The sequence below is a fragment of the Mustela putorius genome, unplaced genomic scaffold, assembly GCF_011764305.1.
Source record: "Mustela putorius furo isolate JIRA1106 unplaced genomic scaffold, ASM1176430v1.1 tig00000281_pilon_pilon_pilon, whole genome shotgun sequence".
NCBI classification, from domain to species: domain Eukaryota; kingdom Metazoa; phylum Chordata; class Mammalia; order Carnivora; family Mustelidae; genus Mustela; species Mustela putorius.
In genome coordinates, this window is record NW_025421343.1 from 32,570,952 (window position 1) to 32,591,016 (window position 20,065).

A 20,065-nucleotide genomic window follows, 5' to 3' on the forward strand; every position below is an offset into this window, starting at 1 on the left:
ATGATTTTTTTTTTTTTTAATTCACACATGCACACACACACACACACACACACACACACACAGGGATCCATCTCCTTTGTGCCTGACCCTTGCCTGGTCTGAGTAGTAGCTTCAGTCCAGCAAGAGAGACTCCTTCCATGTTACACGGGCTCCGGATAGAGCAGTCATACGTATCTTTCGTGGTGAAAGTACACAGACTCTTCCTAGGCCCAGAGAACACATTTCCCTTGATTTGGGGAAAGAGCTAACAAAGCTATTGCTCGGTTCTTATAACAGGTTATAATTTCAGCTCTTCCTGATTGGAATCTTCTGCATGTTCTCCATCGTCTCCTCTAGGATGGCGTTTCTGGAGATAGCATTGCAGATAATTTATTTGGCAAGGGTCTGGTCAAGCACCAGAGGCTTCAGCCAAGTCCTCTGAAGAGCTCCCACTCCCCTCCATCCTGATCTACCTTCTTCGCATGTTTTCTTGAAGATGACGCTAGGTCTTAGTGAGATTTGGGGACTGAGGGCGGGCGGGAGCTCTTCACATGGATGAAATGCTGGTGAATCTTCCTTCTCCTACTACCCTGTTAAATGGAAACTTCTTTCCCTGCAAGAGAGTGAGCAATCCTCCCTGCTCTCCAGGGAAGCCTTGTGTGCATATCCTTAGTGGAGCAAAGTCGGTCTGCATGTTCCCTTGCTAAGGAGTTCTGTCCTTTCTCATCCTCAAGGTCTGCACTAAAGTCTCTGGAACAGAGCCCAGATGGCTGAGGGGTGAGAGCAGGAGCTGGCCTCCATGGGGTTTCTCGTCACTGTGGCCAGGATGGTGGCACACAAAGGCATTCCAGTGGCTTCTGAGTCTAGATCTATAAATATATTTATTATAATATAACAAGAACTTAACAATAAACATATACTATGTACAATACCATTACAGAGAACCCTGTTTTAATCATTCACAGAAATAGCCAGTTTTGCTCCAGTGTGATCAATGAGGAGAGAAACGGAATTTCAATGTCATCTGTGTTGAGCCTTGCTGACCACTAACACCTCCTTTGGAGGCAGACGCACACCGACGCTAATGTTAGCCCTGCCCCAGGCAGTTAGGAATTTGTGCTCCAGTCCTTGGGTTCACACTTGCACCCTGTTTGACATAAATACTTTAAATGACATACAATGTATGTAGTTTTGTGCTTATTACTTTTTAAAAGAATAAATAATATTAAAAACTGCATAACGAAGCTCGGTATCTTGTCCAAGTGGGAGCCACACTTGTAGTGCTAGAAGTCGATGGCCGACGTGAGAATTGGGAGTTTTGTGTCGTCAAATACCAGAAGGTGGAAAGCACGTCCTGTCCTTTTTCTCCTTAGAAATGGGTTTCTATCGTGAAATGACGGCAAGTTGACTTCCCGGATAGAAAAATGGTCAATGCGTATTTGGTACCAACTTCACCTAAATAGCGCAGTGGCGGCGGCTCTCTTCTTGCCCTGGAATGGAAGCTGATCGGCGCGTGAGGTTTGAGGGTCTGAGGACCGGCAGGAAGGCCTCCGTCCTGAACCACGGTGTGACCCCCCTCCTGGCTTCCCTTTCTCTGGTTAATACACTACAGGAAGAGGGCTTCTGCTCACGCCCCTCGGGCCTTGGCTGACGTGGCTCGTCTACAAAGGCTGTCCCCATCCTGAGAGCTCTTGAGGCAGGTGCCTTAATATATAGCTATAAATATCAAAAATAGTCTCCTGTGCTTTGTAGACATTTATTCTCCCTCCCTCCCGCCTGCCCTTCCCACCCAGCCTGGGGCCTCAGCTTTACCTCATGGAGGGAGCCAGAATTGGTTTCCTTCTAGAACAGAATCTTCTTCGACGCCGCCTCCATGAGGCACAGCTCTTCATGGGGCTGTCTGGGAGTTACATTTTTTTTTTAAAAAATAAAACGGGGGCCCTCACCCCCACCCAGGAGAGATCCTCTATTCTGCACATAGAAAAAAATTAGAGCAAATGCCCCACTCTGACACTACCTACAAAGGGCAGGATCCTCTCATGGCCGCCTCCTCCTCTCCGTACTTAAAAATAGCCTTTTTGTTTATCAAGAAAATGCCTTGGAAATCTAAATAATTCATATCGGACAAGAGAAAGCTAGCACAGTCACCTGTCCCTCTTCAGCAAAAACACGGTAGAAAAACCTGTGAAGGACAAAGGTTCTCCCGGCTGTCCCTCGGCTGCCCCCAAACGGCCGCTCCAGCCGCGTCTGGCTCGGCGCGGTGGGGTCGGGGGTGGGGGGCTGGACCTCTCTTCCGGCCCAGCCTCCTAGACCTTGTGCCGCTCACACAGTATTGTCCCTTCTCTTCCCTCGGCCACGGAAAAGTGTAGATTGGTTAAAAACAAAAGTAGGAATCAAAGTGATAAGGACACTTTGATCTGATTCCAAGAGAGCCTGCCACCTACTATTGTCACAGGATAATTGATCTATGGTGGTTTAGGGATCAAGCTTGCTCTGCCCGAAGGGAAAAAAATCAGCTTCTCTCTCCCAGTTGAAAAATATGTGAAACTCTATTGCACGAGGCAGAGCGAGCACCTCCGCTCAGAGCAAGTGCGTTTGCAGGCGCGCCCTGGCCCAGCTGCCCGGATGGTGGTGGCTCCTTGCCGCGCGGGGCGCTCGGCCCCCGTCTCCCCCAAAGGCGAGGATGATTTTCTACATTCCATGTAGAGAGTATTCCAAATGTTTAGCGTAGTGATTCCCTTGATCATGTCTATCAGCCTCGTACGGGTGTTGCTGAACATGGGTCGTTGTGAGTTGCATTGGCCTCACCGGACTTGACCAGTCCCGGCTCGGGCTTTCTGCGGACGTCAGCCGCTTTGAATGTATTTCTTGATGACGACGCAGCCGTGTCTGAATACAGGGCAGGGCATGTGGGGCAGGAGGGCCCACGTGTTGGTCGCGGGCTCGTAGGCTTCCATGTTGCCCAGGGCAGGCCCCTCGCTGCTAACGATGCCGCCCGTGGCATAGATCTTGCCATCAAGCACCACGGCGCTGTGGGGGAGAGCGGGGAGAGGGTTAGCCCTTTCACGCCCCCCCTTGGGCCTGGAGCTGGATGCTTAATACCCTGTCCCGGGGCGGGCGGCCTCCCTGCTCCCCCTTTGCGAAAGGTGTAAGGGATCTCATGGTTTGCCTCTGCCCCATGACCCGAGCAGCTGCAGGAAGACAGCTTTCCCTCTAGGGCCGGTCGCGGATGCCGTGTGTCTGCGGCCCCCCCAGCCGTGGGGACACCCCGGCACCTGCCGGACCCCCAAAAGGTGGCCGGGAGCACGGCCTCATGTACAGGCTCTCGATTCCGTTTACTGAGCGGCACTGTGTGTTGCTTGAACAGAGAGGTTTCAACGGTCCCAATCAGGTTGAGAACACAGGTCACCAGGGTGATGGCAGACAGGAGAGAGGAGCTAAGTCCTAACTGAAGGCTGCTGACTCCTCGACTGGGACATTTAGACTCCAAGCTCCCTGCTGGGATTGTGGAGCACGGTGGCCTGGTGGTGCTGCCCACCAGTGACTGCCGGGCCAGCGTCCTCTCAGCGGGGTGGTTGCCATGGCAACCCGGGATGCTGACCCGGTTCCATGCGGCTCTCCCGGCGAGAGCACCACACCCTGCTCCCATCTGCCCCTCCTGTCTCCCTGCATCTTGGCCACCCCATCCCACGCCCGGCTAGATCCATGCACCTGGCCCCCTGTCCTCCCACACTTTCGCTAACGGCCCTGTCGTCTTCACCGTCCCCTGAAGCTGCACAGATACCCTTGCCAAGTTGCCACCTCTCTCTGCAGTTCTGAGCCTAGAACGGAACGGGCCGGGCTAGACATCTTACCTGAAGTTTCCAGCCTTCTGCCCTGTAGTTGCCTGCCCCCTGGGGCCCTTAGATTTCTCCCTTGGAGGCACATTTCCCCCCTGCTTCTCTTGCCAGACCTAGCTGACATCTCCTCACAGGCATTAAGTCTTTCTGGGCCCAATTTGAGTTTCCAAGGAGGCACGCAAGTCCTCCCCACAGGTGGTGCCCAAAGGCCAGTCTGAGGCCAGTGTGGTCAGAATTGCCCGTACGCGCCATTGCCTGGAGTGTGCGACGGTGGGGGGGGAGGCCCGAGAACTGTAGAACCTTCCTGCTCTAGGCACTTAGAGGGTATCTAGCTCAACTGCCTGCCTCATCAGTAGGAGAACTGCCCCTACTCTCTCTTCCCATGGCTGCTGGTCCGGGTGTGTTCCTGCCCTGTCAGCTCTGAGACTCCAAGGCAGCCAGGCCTCATACCACTCCCTGGATCGGCGGTCAGAGCGTCCCTTGGGAGGCCACTTGTCCCATGTGAGGTGCTGCACAGGTGAGACCTGGCATTGCCTCTCGTCTGTGATGGGGCAGGTGGTCCCGGGGGACAGCTGTCCTATACCCGGAGAAGGTGTGGCCGCAAGGACCTGGGGTTGGTCCCTGTACGAAGCCCTCCATTTCTGGCTTGGAGACGGGTCAGCTGGGGCCACTGGGTGGGGCCTGTGGTCGGAGGGTGCTGCTGCTCGAATCGGAGGGCGGGCAGCCGTTCTGGTGCTCAGACCATTCCTACTGGCTTTCCCTCCCCGCCCCCCCCCCCCCCCCCGCCGGCAGAGTTCCCGCGGCCCTCACCTGCAGAACTGCCGGGAGTGATTCATGTTTGGGCCTGCCTTAATGTTCCCTTTCTCGGGGTCGTAGATGGTGGTGGCTCTGGCATACGCCCCGCCCAGGATGAACACGAAGCCATTGAGCGTGACGGCGGGAGCGTACTTGTTGTCTGCCAGGAGAACACAGCAGGCAGGTCAGGGCATCTCTTCTGGGCCACCCCCTCTCCACCCCTTCCTTCGCCAGAAAGGCCTCCAGAGGACGGGCTCTGGCAGAGGACGGCTCCACCATCAGCCGTTAACCCGAGGACAAGGCCCGGGCCCAGGGGGCAGCCAGCACACGGACCAGCTTGCCTGTCACCCAGACAAGTGGAGTCTGCGGCTCTGCCGGGCCTGGCGGCCTGCCTCCCTCTCCCAGCCCCCTCCCAGCCCCCAGACCGGGGTCTGCAGAACCACAGGGCTTAGTGGGCCTTCTGGGCTTGGGACACTGAGACGAAGCTCAAGGGGAGGCGGGGAGGGGGGAGCGGAGGGCTGCTTCTCACCGATCATCGGGGACTCGATAAAGCTCCACGTGTTGGTCTGTGGAACGTAAGACTGGAGGACCCCCGCAGCTCTGCCCGCCTCGTTTACGCCCCCGAACACGTAGATCTTGCCGCCGCACACCGTGGCTGCCGCAGAGTGCACGGCCTTGGGCAGAGGGGCCACGGCCTCCCATTGGTTGGTAATGGTGTCGTACCTGGGGAGAGGGGAGAACAAGAGCCCAGCATCAGCGGTGGGCCTCGTGCCGGGCAGCGGGTACGGGGGCGGGGTCGAGAGCCCAGCATCAGCGGTGGGCCTTGTGCCGGGCAGCGGGCATGGGGGGGGTCGAGAGCCCAGCATCGGCGGTGGGCCTTGTGCTGGGCAGCGGGCCACGGGGCGGGGAGGGGGTCGAGAGCCCAGCATCAGCGGTGGGCCTTGTGCCGGGCAGCGGGCATGGGGGGAGGGGCGCCAGCATCTGCTTCCTGCCCTTGGCATCCCTAGCCCAGCCCGGGACCACACACATCTGGGGGGACTTGGGATGAATCACTCAAGGCCACCTGGGATCTGGCCCATCCTGGCCTTCGCAGTCGTCCTCCTGAACCTCAGCGGGCTCTTGTTTGCCTGCCACGACCTCTACGCAGCTTCTCGTCTCCTTTCCTTGGCTCACACAGGGCTCCCCAGCTTCTAGGCCCCTTCAGCCTTCTCTGTCCAGCTCGTTCCTACCGTTTTTGCCCGACAGGGCTGCCCTGAGCATTTGCTGTATATGCAGGCTCTGGGCTGGAAGCTGGGGGAACAGTGGGCTGGACCAGGGAGGGACAAGAGGAAGAGGGGACAGAAGGAGAGACGGACTGGGGGGTTCAGTCGTTAACTGACGTTGCCGCGAAGGCAGGCAGAGTTAGTTACCCAGGACGACTCAGGGTCTCTGGTGCGGGAAACGGGAAGGAGGGAGCACTACTCAGGCGACAGGGAACTGAGGTTGGGGAGTTTGGAGGAGATAGATGATTTCAGTTTTATTGATGGGGAGTTTACAGGACCCGTGGTAACCAACCGGGGAGGTGTGGCGGGGGGTGGCTGCAGTGGACGTGTGGCCTACGTATTCTGCATTGGGCTCATGGGCACAGAGATGGAAACTGAAGGTCAGGAACTGCACAGGCAGCGTGTGGGCGAGAATAAGGCTGAGGACACTCGCGGGGGGAAACCTTGGCCTTTAAGTGGGGAGCTAAGGAGGGGGTCCTCAGAAGAGTGGCGGCACCGCACAGGGCACAGCTCCGTGGGTGGGGGATGTTATGGGAGTTCAAGAAGTCCCCAGCAGGTTCCTGGAGGTCCTATCAAGGAGACTTTAAGTGGACTGGGAGGTGCAGAGCTATTTCCGTATCGAGGATGAATGGGAAGGGAGGCAGTGGACACGACAGGTAGAGACTTCTTGTGGATGAAACTCAGATGGGAAAAGGGGCAGAGAAAGTGGAGCCTGGAAAGGTCTGCGGGGCTAAGAGATGGCTTTCCTTGGCGCGTGCTGATAGACGTCTAAAAACAAGCTCCCCAGGGAAAAAGACCTGCTAGGCAGCACTTGCTGCTTTCTGTGATGTGAACCCTCTCTCGGCCGATTTCAAGCTACCAAGGGCACAGGGAACGTGGCACTGGGAAGAGACGTGCTGCGGCGGACCACTGGACAGAATCCCCACCGCATAGAGACACAGCAGACACGTCTAACCTCCAGAGCACAGATTGTAGAGAATACAGAAAAAAAGAAAAGTGTAGTGGTGAGTTTTGAGTATGGGTTATCTTTGTTTTTAATATAATTTATTTAGTTCTAAGTCTATATGATTTGATTTTTAGTAAGATCTGTAACTAACAACTGGCTTGCACAGTGCCTAAAAAAGGTACCAGTCATGTCTCAGGAGCCAGTATGAATGGGCTCCAGGGCACCATGGCTTTTGTTTTCATTTTAGGGGGAGAGGTTTACTTGTGTTTACAGAATGGTAGAAGGAGCCCAAATGGATAAAGAGAGATAAAATACAGACGGAAGAGAGGAGAGAGCTGGTTGGAGGAGGCTTTTGGTGGGATGCAGGTTGCACCCAGAGTGGAGAGGGAGGTGGTGTCCACGCGGGCATGAGCGAGGAAGGGCTTGTGTGAGTGAGAGAGGAGGGTGTGTCGGGCAGGAGCAATGGCCGGGAGAGGAGAGACGTCTTGCCGGATGACGTCACCAGCTCTGTGAAGCTGGAGTCAGTGTTGGCGGGATATCGGTGTCCATGGGATAAAAGCCTTGATGGGGGAGGTGGAGATGACAAACACAAGTTGTTGAGAGCTGGCCAAACTGCTGACAAGGGGCCTGCAGCACGAAGGACCCGGTAGACATCGGAAGACTTCAGTCTGGAGTGGGGCCCATCTACCAGACGGTGGCATTTTCTCCACCAGCGCTCAGCCCCAAGGGAAGACACGGAGAAGGGGCAGAGTTATAGGGCCGCAGAGACCTGTGGCACATGTATGGCAGGGCAAAGCACGAGCACGGGGAAGCGACAAAATGTGCAGAAATGTGAATACCAGACAAAAGCAGCGACAAAAATGACCACAGGGAGCCGATGAGAGAGACAGACGTGGGATCTGACAGACCAGCCAAGGACCTAGGGTATCTGAGGTCTACCTGGGCACCTTTTGGGTCTCTGTTCCCGGCAACTCCGTCAACTGTCCCCGCGGGGCTGCTCTCACAAGCACTCACTCTGGACCTTCTTGGTGGCCCGTCTCCCACTCACCACATGGCTCTTTTGCCTGTTCTGGACTCCGGGCAGGGCTTCCCCTGTGGGCTGGTTTTTTTTTTTTTTTTTTTTTTTTTTAACCAGTACACCTATCCTGGGAAGCTTGCGGGGCCTGCTTTTCCTCATGAGGATCCTTGGGGGCAGGAGCCATAACAAGGTCATGGCTTAGTGATCCAGGACTGGCCTCTCCCAGCCGGTGCCCCGGGCCCTGAGACAGGGAGGAGGGGCACAGTGGGAAGACGTCCAGCTCTGTGCCTGTCAAGACTCAGGATTCGAGAAGAGGCTGAGGTACCTTACGGGGCAGCAGGGGCTGATTCCATTAAGTTCCGGACGAATGATATGTGGCCAGTAGGCAATGGAGTAAGTGTCTTTTTGGACAGTGTCAGAAGTTCAGATATGTTTTTTTTTTAGCCAATATGGCAGAGATCCAAAGAGCTCCTGCAGAAGGAGCTGGGTGACAGTGGAAGATTATGTGGCTGTTAGTCTTCAGGCTTTCGGTATAATGGCACATTCCGCCAAATGCGAATTTCCCCAGAGCTTGTTATTCCAGGTGGCTGATTGCCAAGCCACAAGCCCTCCGTCAGCTCAATCTGTCAGCTTCCTGCTTGAGAAGGATATGCTAATGACATGCAAATGACCCTGTGGAGTGAGGCACTCTGCTATCATTTATCCGGTAACCACAGCTCGTGCAATATATTGCTAGGAAGTATTAGACCCAGTTATTTATATAATGATATAATACAGGTTTGTCTGTTGCACTGTTGTTTTAATCTATAATTATATAATCTTGCTCTATTCCTGTAATACAGTAATGTAATATAATTATAATGTACCATATATCTCATTCATTATCAATATAAGAGCAATTTGTACCATTAGTGCCTCCCGGGGAACAAAGCACCCTCGTGTCTGTCCCCATTACCCTGACCTTCTTGTCACCCTGAATTCTCATCATTGCCACCATGTGGCGCAGAAATTACTTGCCCGAAGGGGCTGCAGGCAGCTATGTTTCTCGGGAGGCAGTGGGCGTCCCCTCTGCCTGTGTCCTCCACCCTGCCTGCGGGCACACCACCCAGGGGTCTTCGGGTCCACGTCCTGTCCCTGCAAGGACAGCCGCCGGATACCAGAGGGCTGGAGGGCTCAGGGCCCCTTGCCATCCTGGACGGCTCCCCCATCTACCAAGGTTCCTGGGCTGGTCTTGCTCACACGATGACCTGGCTGATATTTCTTAGTGGCACAAAGGCCCAGTCCCCCAGGAAAGGCGGGTAGAGGCTGCTACCGGGCCTTGGAGAATTGCTCCCGAGCCTAAGGGAAGTAAAAAAGTCTTTCCCTCCTCTTGGTGCATTTGATCCTCGAACAAATCCCTGTATCTATCAACAAGTATAAGTTTGCAAGATGAGTAATCAGCATCTTAGGAGATTAAAAATAGCTGACAAAAGCAAGACAGGATGACAGATCTTGCTCAGTTTACTCCTACATAGAAAACGTCTCCTTTTTCATGTGTTTATTATGGGATGACAAACGGCTGGAAGCTGGTGCTTCTGGAAGCCCTGGGATGCGAGGGCCGTGCAGCGGGCCCCACTGAAGGCCGTCAGCATCAGGGCTGACCCAGGTTCAGCAGCACTGTTAATATCCTCATAATCACACAGGGATTCCCCATTAACTCCAAATCAATATGACAATTAGATGTCGTTACTGAGCCATCTCTAGGCTCCACTTGGGGGAGTTAAAAGCCCACAGTGAACATCCAGAGCTTGTCTCACTCTGAAACTCTCTCGGCTGTAACATTTGTCAAGTGTCCAATTAGCCACCGAGGGAAAAATACAAATTGAGGGGTACGTGTGGGTCCAGGGGCAAAATGTTGTCACATGGACAGTTGTGCTTTCTGTGACAGCTGATGACGTGGGCCTAGGATGGTGGGCAAGCCGCGGGAGAGGATGTGGAGAAGAGGCTCTGGTGATCTCAGCAGCGCCCTCCTGGGCTGGGACCTGGGGCCGGCTCAGCCTAACTTGCCCCTCTTGGGGGCACTAGTTTCTCCAAACGCGGGGCTGCTCTGAGGCTCCCCCTTGCTTGCTGCTGACTCACTAGTCTTCTGAGTTCTTCTCCCCCAGGCGTCCATTCTCGGCAAGAATGGTCTCCAGCTCAAGGGGGAAGATGAAGTATTTCCACCCTGGGAAGGGCCCACCTCAGCCTGTGGCTGCCTCACCCCACTCCCCCACCCCCAGCCCAGCCTCTATCCCTGATCCCGACCCTCTGTGGTCCGTGGGACTCAGGGAGGAGGCCAGCCCGGGACTTCCAGCAGAGGGCAGGCTCACACACACTGTTCTCCGGCCCTTTGCTTTGTGTCTGTTTCTGGAGAATTCCAGATGGTTGGCCAGCCCTGCGTGCGGCGACCATTCCCCGTGTTGAAAGCAGCTTTCCCGGGATGGGTGGGAAAGAGGGAGGCAGGGGCTCCCCGATGTGGCAGGGATGTGGAGGCCCGGCCACGGACGCGGCATCCTCCCGTCTGGGCTGTCGGCCGCAGCCTTGCCCCCCACCCCTGCCAGGCTCTGGACTGGTACCTCCAGGCCTGGGGCACCTCCTAGATGTCTGGTGAGACCAGCCAAGCCCACAGTGGGTCTCTTGCCTCCAGCTTGTCTGACGCCTGAATGGGACAAGAGTGCCCCGTCTCAGCGGTGGCGGCTGTCATCCTTCCGGCTGCCCTCTCGCTGTCCTCCCTCCTCCCTCTTTGCTGTGTTTGAAGAGCCCGCGACCGTCACCTTATAAACGTCCTTTCCCCTTGGCCCCAGCTGGGCGCGTGCTCGCGGCAGGAGCAAAGCGATCTTCGCTCCCATCCCCGTGGCTTACCTCTCCACGTGGTCCACGTTGCCTGCCACGCCGAGTCCTCCGAGGGTGTAAATCTTCCCGTCGTAGACCAGGCTGTTGTGCCGACAGCGGGGGACCGTCATTCTGGAGACGAGGTTCCAGTTATCGAGCAGGGACATGTAGCACCAGACATCGGCCAGCGTCACCCCCGATTCCATGCCCCCTGCAGGAAGTACAGGTGCAGAGAGCGGGCGGGAGTGAGGATGGGCCGGAGGACAGGCGGGGAGAGAGGCTTTCACCTGCAAAGTGGCCCTTTCCGGGCTCTGGCTTTCCTTAGCCCTGGGGTGGGGAGAGGAGCCCCCCGGAAAGTCTGTGTTCGGCCCCCAGCCCAGCCCCGCGGGGCCTCACCTGAGAGGTAGATGTTGTCCCCGGCACTCACTACGCTGAAGAACTCTCGGTCATAGAAAGGCAGCGAGGCCAGGGGGTACCACTTGTTGTTCTGCGGGTTCCAGCAGGTGACGGCCACCAGGGAGCGCTGGGTCATCCCCACCATCTGACGGCCCCCAACCAGCACTATGACCTCGGCCACACCTGCAGGGACACCGATGCCCAGCCTTCGGACACAACCCCACGCTGTCGGCCGCCGCGCCTGGTGCCTCTTGGGGAACGGGGTGGGGGGCCGGCCCAGAGTCGGGCTGACCCCACGGCACCCGCTTTTGGGGCGCGGGAGGCCCGTCCCTCGATACCTGCGGAGAGGCGGGGCCGGGTTCGGGGCGTCTGCATCTCCTGGCGGGCGTGGGGCAGCATGTGGTAGCGCTTGGCTTCGTTGACCAGGTCCCGACAGGCTTCTGACGACTTGATGAGCTCCTCGTTGTCCACCACGTTGAGCAGGTAGCTGGGGTGGATGAAGGGGAGGCGGACCACGGCCAGGAGCTCCGCCGCGTACTGCGGGGTCAGGGAGACACAGGGTGGGTGAGATTATACGGTCGAGCCGCCTCTGGGCGAGTCGTACTGGGAAGAAAGGAAGGACGGGCGGGGTACGGTCCCACACAGGAAACTCGTCTGTGTCTGGTTGGACAGTGTAGACACGGCTCACCCTGGCCTAGAGAGTGATGGGGGGCCCTCCCATCAGCCAGAGGTGAGGACTGGAGGTTGGGTGTGCTGTAGCTGAGCCCGGGGCGAACCACCCATCCAGCTCTCTGGCACCTCATTCCTGCCTCCTCCCAGGGCCTGGGGCTCGGCTTCACCGCAGGCTGCGGGGGCCTGAAATGGGGCTCCTGAGCCCCGAAGACGTATACATGGGGGCAGGAAGTCAGGAACAGGTGGGAGAGCCCAGGAAGGCTGAGAGTGACCACGAGGCCTGCAAGTCACACCCGTCAGAGCCTACGTCTCCCCAATATCTAGAGACCCCTTGAGTGGCACCCCATGGCCTCAGACGGGCACGTGGACTCTCTCACCTGCACTGAAGGCTTTTCACGAACTGACTGGGACCCCCTCCTGCCTGGCAAACTCTTTGCTCACCACTTGGCTTTGGTTGCATGCAACAAATGGTTCGCCAACCATTCATAACGGCCAGAGTGCCGGTAAGGCCGGGAAGCCCTGAGTTTCGGGGGCACACGGCGAAAATGCAGGTAAGGGGACGATCCGTTAGGAGAAGGCGCTAGCGGGGCCCTGAGGAGGAGTCTGCTTAGGAGTTTTGGGGTGCAGGTGGACGGCGCGTGACGGAGAAGATCGCATCTGGGGGCTTCTATGGAACTTATTCTCGGGTGCCCGAGGTCTTTGTTGGGGGGTGGAGCAGACAGGGGAGATGATGCTGGAGATGTGAGGGAGCCCAGAGCCCGACCGCCCCACGCCTTGCCTGCCGGGGCTGGTGTGCTGGGTCCCGCAGGGGGCGTGTCGGAGCTCACGAGGGGCTCTCCATAAGGAAATTACACGGTCACGTGTGTTCTTTAGGAAGACTGCTCGCTCGGGCTGCAGGGTAGGACTGATTTGGAGTGGGGGAGACAGAAGGCAGGGCAGCCCCCTCAGCAATGCCGTGAGATGACAGGCCTGAACGCGGAGAGGAAGCCGGCCCTCCCGGGAGGGAATACGGAGGCAAAGTGACAGCCGTGTGCGGCCCAAATGGACATGGAAGGGATGCAAGGGACCCAGGCTTCTGTTTTGGGTGATGGGCAGAACTGAAGGGAGGAACACAAGATGTACTGCTTTGGGGGTGTACGAATTAGAGGGGCTTGGGGGACGCCGGTCACAGGCGTGTCGCAGACAAAGACAGAGCACTGGGGCTGGGGCGGACGGCAGTCACTACTACAGCTGTCCAGCCCGACTGCCTGCTCTCTCCACCAGGGACCCCTGCCTCCTCCCCACCTGATCAGAGGACCCTCTCCTCTTGGGTTTAGCGGCCGGGCCCTGCCCCGGTGGAGCGCCGCATGCTGCTGGTCCCAGCGCCTGGCCGTCCTTCCCTCCCCCGTGCCGCTTCTTGCTCCCCATGCGACGAAGTGCCCTTGCCATGCGCACCCGCTGCTGGGAGCTCTGGGTCCTGGCCTCCCTCCCTGACTCTGACCTCCCCTTGGCGGCGCTCCAGGTGGCCTCTGAGCACTCCTGAAGCTACCTGCGTCTGTACTCACTGCTGGGGGCCCCTCATGCGTTAGAATCAAGGCAGTTCCACTCTGAGCAAGGCCTTTAGCCAGTGCTTTCTGCCCCAGAGATCCCGCTGGGATGGGAGAGCTCTCCGGTGACTCGGACGCCCGGCCCGGGGACCCGGCCCTCCTTTCCTTCTGCCCTGGATTCTGGCTCCGATTTCTCCAGCTGTCCCCTCTGAGGGCCTTGCCTCCCCTCCTGTGACGTGTGCAGTGGCTTCCCAGCCCCAGCATGGTTTCCACGGCTCCTCCTGCCGGGGCTGAGCTCACAGGAGGCCCAGGGTCCCCGCTTCTCCCTGCAGGTCCTGCGGCCTCTGGCTGGTCTGAGGCTCCTTCAGGTGCAAGGCCAGCCCCGGGACCCCCCGGTGACTGACGTCCCGCCTGTCCTCCCCGTCTTCATCTCTCTGCAGCCCACGGGAATGGCTCTGGCCTCCCTCTGCCCAGGCCTATTGGCTCCTTTGGGCTCCCACTGATGGTCTCCCAGGAGGTCCTGCTTCCTCCACCTCCCTCCGTCCTTGGCTCCTGACGTCATCCTTGCACAGGACCCCAGACCCAGGGGGAAGGGGCGAGCAGGGTGGGGGGGGGGCTACCTGCGCTCGGGACACGGGGTCCTTCCTGATCCATTTGATGACAGTCTCATACACTAGCTCCTCGGCCTTGGTGTTGAGGCTGTCATTGGAGATGTAGGCGATGAAGTCATCCTTGGAGATGCTGAGGATCTCCTCCTGGGCCGCCACCTCAGGGAAGATCTGCAGCGCGAAGGCCTTGGCCATGTGGTAGAGCTCACTGCACTGCATGGCCTCGGCCATGGCCAGGACCCCCAGGCAGTTGCTGGCCGTCAGCTGCTTCTCTGGGGGCAAGAGCATAGGTCCACTGAGCACAGGGCCCTGGAGGGGTGGCCCTCTGCTCCTATCACCTGCACTCTGGATCTCTCTCGGAGCCGGCGTCCCTCTTGCGACTTGCCTTCAGCATCCGGGGTCCCCGCATCCCTGGGGCTGTGGCTCGACCCTCTGGGTTTTCCTCTGCCCCGCCACAGGCTGCCTCCCCCGGGGCCTCGCTCCACTCCGGCAGGTCCCACCAGAAGGACTGAGAGCGAGGCATGGGGCGTCAGTGCGCGGCCTGGTGCTCCCTCAGGGCTGTGGGCCTCAGAGCTTGGGCCTGGGCTGGGAGCAAGGGTCGTGTGGAAACTGGGACAGGCTCTCACTTTAGGGTCGCCCCAGCGGTAACTCCCCTCACAGGCCCAGCGGCCACCTCCCATGGGCCTCAGCCTCACCCATCCTGGCCTCTAGGCCTGGCAACAGTCTAGCAGGCTCTCCTGAGGTCTGGCAAATGGTTATTCTAGTCTGAACGTGTCTGGGTCTGTGCCCGAATACAGTTGTTCAAATTTTTTTTTTCTTTCTTTCTTTCTTTTTTTTAAGATTTTATTTATTTATTTATTTGACAGAGAAATGGAGAGCACAAGTAGGCAGAGTAGCCGGCAGAGGGAGAGGGAGAAGCAGGCTCCCGCTGAGCAGAGAGCCCGATGTGGGGTTTGATCCCAGGACCTCTGGATCGTGACCTGAGCCGAAGGCAGATGCTTAACCCCCTGAGCCACCCAGTGGGCCCATCCGTGCCATTCCCTCCAGGCAACCCATGCCCCCCTGTCCGGACTCACCGAGAAAGGACACACAGACTTTGCAGAAGGTGTGGAACTGGAACTTGCTGGCCGCCTCCAGCAGCGTCTTGGCGTTGGCGGAGTCGATGACCAGGGAGCCCGTGTACACAAACTCCAGCAGCAGCTCGAGGACGTCGGCCTGCAGGTTGGACAGGACGAGCTCCAGCTTCTCCCGGCCGCACTGGCTGCCATCTGGCACCGACCTAGGCACAGAGACCAGGGTGTCCCTTACCTGCCGCCCTGCGGCCACGGCGCCGCCTCCTCACAGGGCTACATCTCTCTGCACGCCTCGGTCACGCCCTTCATTTTAGGACTCAAGGGACACAGCAATGACACACCTGAACCTAACGGCCTGACACAGGATCTGAAAGAGAAGAGTCTGACCAGAGACGCCCAAAAGAACAGAAAACCCTGCTTATCACTACTTGGCATGTCCATGCAAAAAAAGATGCAAATCAAGAAGCATGAGCTGTGGGTGGGGGCAAGGACCGGGACTGGCCTCAAAGGGAAACAATACGGCTCCGCCCTGAAGCTGGCTCCTGTGTCCCGTCCTGGGGGGGCCCGGCTGCCTCCGAGCGGGGAGCCGCCCGTGTGACCGGGCCCCCCAGCTGGCGGTGAACACGGCCAATCCAGAGACGTCCCTCGATCGCCCCAAGCTGTCCCGGAACCCTGACTCCAACCCCAAAAACATATTGTTTCCTTTTAGGCATGGAAAGGAAGCCCTTCATGACATTGCTTTGAAACTGAGGACGAGACGAGATAGACGGACAGAATGGTTAGAGCTGGGGGGAGGGGGAGGGAAACAACCAAGGACTTCCGCCACAGACAGCCAGCAGCCATGACCTGGGACCTGGCCCGGGGCGGGGCCCTCCTGCCACATGGAACACGGGGTCAGAAGTCAGAGTGGCCTGCGTGTCGAGTGTGCATCGGGCTTGTGAACTGGGGGGGGAGCGGGGGAGGGACACAAATATATAAATATGTTCATATCTGGTGTCTATAGAAATACGAAACCATTGCAAAGGCTCCTAAGGCCTGGCAGCCGCGCCCTAAAGCTGGACCTGGAAGGAAACAGATAAGATGAAGCAAAAATCACACAATACCGAAGTGACCAGGAGGAAAGACACCCAGAGCGTTAAGAGTCAGGAGGCAGGTTTTTCAGAGGTGATTGGCTTGGCACCCCATCTCGGCCGCTCTGACCAGTCCTGCTTGGTCCTGCCTGAGCTGGGCAATGACCCCTGCCCTCTCTCTCCTCCAGAGGAGGCCAGGGGGCAAGACTCTCGTGATAGGTCCCTTGGGCACCCCTGTGGCCAACAGTGGGAGTGTGGGGGTGTCCAGCAGCTGCAGCCCCCGAGAGAGGCTGACTCCTGGGTGGGGAGGGAGCTAGGGGACCTGTGTGCCCCCGCCCTGCCACGGACAGGTGGGTCACCTTGCCTCTCTGGCCCTCAGGCTCCTCTTCTGCAAAACAAGGACTGAACTAGATGAAGTCTAGAGTTCCATGGAGAGTTTATACAACAGAGGCTGGAAAACGCCTTGCCCAGGAGACTCTGCTCTACCCCACAGAACCTGAAATGAACCCATGAGAGCAACATTCTCTGCAGTCCGGCCACCAAAGGCTTTTAAGGCACCAATAAGACGGGGCAGTGAACAGATGAGCTGCGACTCATCGTTTGGGGCTCCCCTCCCCACAGCATGGCTCGTGCGACCAGGGTCCGCAGGGGCCCTGCCACCAGGCTTGGCGGGTAAAGCTGAAAGGGAACAGGCCTAGCTAAGCCGAGGGTCTGAGCATAGCCCCTTCTCAAAACCATAGACATACACGGGGTGTGTGACTTTTCAAGTGACTTAATACACTGTGTTAACACTGCTGTCAGGACAGATTTTCATGCCTGGGTAATTTTGTTAAGTATAAAAATAGTTCATTATGGGATCACTTGAAAGCACAGAAATCGAACTCCTCCAGGGCCATCTGGTCAACCTCTTACTCGGCTTGGCGGTCTCTGCTTTCATTCCTACATGCTGCTGCCTGGCCTTTTTTCCTCACACCCTTCATACTCTGCGGAGGTCCCACTGGGCCACAGCCAGGGCAGGGCATATGAGGCTAAAGTCAGGCTGCTCACATTCTCCCAAGTTCCCCCAGCCACTGCTACTTCCACCTCGGCTCAGCCCTCCTGTCCACCTATGGTTCTGCTGCAGAGGAGATCCAACTCGGTGATGAGCTGCGGTGGACTTCAGCTGTGCGCACACACGCACACACACACACACACTGGAGTGCACGTGACACATGACCCCGAGAACCCCCAGCCTGACCCTGTGGGGAGAGGTATTGGGCAGATGGAGGGCCAGGGTGGGGGGGCCCACGACCCTGAGTGTGGAGTCTGGTGGGACACGTGTGGCTATGCTTGTGGGAGATGCTTGTCCTGCCCCGAGCCTGAGCCGAGGAGAGGACCCCAAGGACAGCATGCTGCCTGCATGGCCAAGGAGTGTGGGGACGATGTGAGGAGGCCCATGGGGTGTTGGTCATCAGAGGTGCGGTCCAGGGTTGGTGAGGCCCACGGCCCCTGTGATGCACAGCTGTGGGCCGCTCCTTCAGCACCCCTGCGAGGGCTGCCCATGGGAAGCTGGGGAGTGGGTGGAGGTCCCTGGGGCCAGATGCCACGCCACGGGCAGAATGACCATTCCCCTCGGTTATGGTGGAATATTTGGGAACATCATGGAAGCTTTGTCGGGTGGCTGAGTTCAAGATCTGTAGTGGGGAGGCTCCTGGCTGGGAGGTCTTATGTAGCTCATCTGCACGTATGTGTTTACGGTCCACACAGCTGTGGGGCCGAGGGAGGCCTGTGGTGACTTTCTATTGCTGACCCTCAGACGGTCTTGGGACTGGACCTCAGTGATCCTTAGGACTCTTCCCTATGAGCCTGGGATCCCTGGGAGGCACTGCTCATGATGGGTGGCCCTGGTCACCGATGGGGAGCTGTGTCCTCCACAGAGGACTTTTTCTGCCCCTGTCCTAAGGTGGCTCTTGGGGTCTAAGCATCCTGTTCCACTTAGCTGCATGGAGCACTGGTAGCTGCTGGGCGGTCTGGGTCGTAATGTGATCTCGGAGGGAGGAGAAGCAGGGCAGGAACGGGCAGTGATAGCCTTGTCAGGCTGGGCCGTGAACCTGACCCTGGGGGGTGGGTGTGTGGGGCTGGCTGGTGCGATCCAGCCCACACAGACCCTGTGGGTTCTGTCAGAAGACCAAAGCTCCCCGGGCTCACCTTCCATAGGGTATGGGACATAGCCTCTGCTTGGTAGGCCTGGGCCTCTGGATGGGCCGGGAACGCCAGATCCCCATTATAGACCATTTGGTCTATCCAGTCAGCAGTTTGCTCACCTGGATAAGAACTGCCCTCTCCAGACTTTAGTCCCTCATCAGGCCCTCACACACCTCAGTAATCAGATGCTTTCATTTTGCAAGTTCGATCTGGAATGACTGGGAGGCATCCGTGGGGCGGCGCTGGCTGGGGGCAGCCACGGAGCAGGTGCAGAAGACGGGTGGGCGGCCTGGCCTGCTCCGGCCCCTCCCTGGTGATCTGGCGATGGGTCTGACTCACACTGTTCTGCTCGCCTTCGAGATGGGTCTCTCCTTCTATTATCTGGTTTTCCAGCCACACCTGTCTGTTCTACCAGGAAAAGGGGGCAGACTGACACCCACACACGCCCAGCTTCACGGGGAAGGAGGGGAGAGGGGGCGGACGGCCTTCCTATTGTTTGTGGGGTCACCCTGTGTCCGGGCTCTGTGCCGCGCAGCCCCGGAGGCCCCTTTCGCTTCCCCTGGAGAGAACAATGGAGGGAGAGGCCCAGAGCCTACACACGAGGCTTGTGAAAATCAATCTGGACAAATCAATGTGTCCGTCTGCTTTCATTTACTATAAAAACAGAACAGAGTTCAAATGTGTCATTGGCTCCGACAGACCTGGTGGGATGAGGGTTTTGGCTGGAAGGTAGAATGCTGGGTCTCTGTCCCGTTTGGTGGGATGAGGGGACAGCTCTTCCCTGCAGCGCGACATTTCCTCCCACACGTGGGGGCCACGTTTGGAAGCATGGGCAGGGAGGGCAGGAGCTCTGCTCTCTCTGAAGGACAACCCTGGTCCTCTCTGACAGGGCTAGTCGACGCCTCCCGTGGCACCAGCCGGTTTTGAGCCCTTCTCGGCTCCCAGGGATAAGTGAAGAGACATCTCCACTTACCCAAAATGTCCAGGGCAGACCCAGGTCCTGCTCAGCGGGGTTGAGAAGTGACTCTGGGCTCGGGAGGTTGTAAACCCTAAGCGCCACTAGCTCTAGTCTGCTCTAAATATCCTTCCTCCTTCCTGAAGCCCGGGGCTCAGCCCACTCAATAGTTCTGGGGTCCCCCACCAGCCTGGAGGCCGGCGAGGTGCAGTGAGGGCACAGCCCCAGCCCTAGCAGCATCCCAAGACAAAGCCCCAGCCCTAGCAGCAAGACACGGCTCTTTCTCCTACCCTGATTGTCACAGGGACTCAGAATGGGTGACAAAGGGGAGGTGAGGCAGCACAGGGGGCTCAGCATGGCTCTGCGCTTCCTGATGGCCTCCCGGAGCCTCCTCGGTGCTCCTCCTCATGCCCGAGGCCGGGTCTGGGGACAAGTGACCACTGCAGAGGTGGGGACTGGGTCTTCTCTTGGGCAGATATGGTGACCAGTTTACGAGTGTTTCCAACAGATGCACAGGTGTGCATGCACACACACACACACACACACACTCTTACATCTCTTTCCTCGCCTATCTGTCCACACCACCAACCCTGAGTTTCACTTTCTTTCCATATAGGCTTCACGCACAAATAAAGACTACCCTCTGCTCTTCTGCGGGTTAGCAAATGACGGTAAGAGCATGAACTTTGGAGTGAGACCTCCCATCCCAGTCCTACTGCTTCCTTAAAATCCTCTGGGCCTCAATTTCTCCATCTGTAAAGTGGGGACACTAATGCTACTTGTTTCTCAGGGTTAGTGGGAGGATTTTCAGGATGACATTCGACATTTCTACAGGCTCCTTAGGGGCTGGGTCTTGACCTCGCCAGGGGGAAAAAGACAAGAGTTTGAAATG

At 57.7% G+C, this 20,065-nt stretch overlaps 1 protein-coding gene across 3 annotated transcripts in view; it reads right to left on the reverse strand.

The window, feature by feature from the left end:
- Positions 1-843: 843 nt before the first annotated feature.
- KLHL29 (kelch like family member 29) overlaps positions 844-20,065 on the reverse strand; it is a 297,199-nt gene continuing 277,977 nt past the window's right edge. For all 3 annotated transcript variants that reach the window (XM_045079323.1, XM_045079322.1, XM_013052954.2), the window contains 8 exons: positions 14,968-15,170; positions 13,904-14,163; positions 11,424-11,622; positions 11,086-11,268; positions 10,720-10,900; positions 5,143-5,336; positions 4,629-4,773; positions 844-3,009 (listed from right to left, as the gene is read on the reverse strand). In XM_045079323.1, coding sequence (XP_044935258.1) covers positions 2,826-3,009; positions 4,629-4,773; positions 5,143-5,336; positions 10,720-10,900; positions 11,086-11,268; positions 11,424-11,622; positions 13,904-14,163; positions 14,968-15,170 — 1,549 coding nt within the window. In that variant the 3' untranslated portion in view covers positions 844-2,825. The remainder of the gene's footprint in view (positions 3,010-4,628; positions 4,774-5,142; positions 5,337-10,719; positions 10,901-11,085; positions 11,269-11,423; positions 11,623-13,903; positions 14,164-14,967; positions 15,171-20,065) is intronic.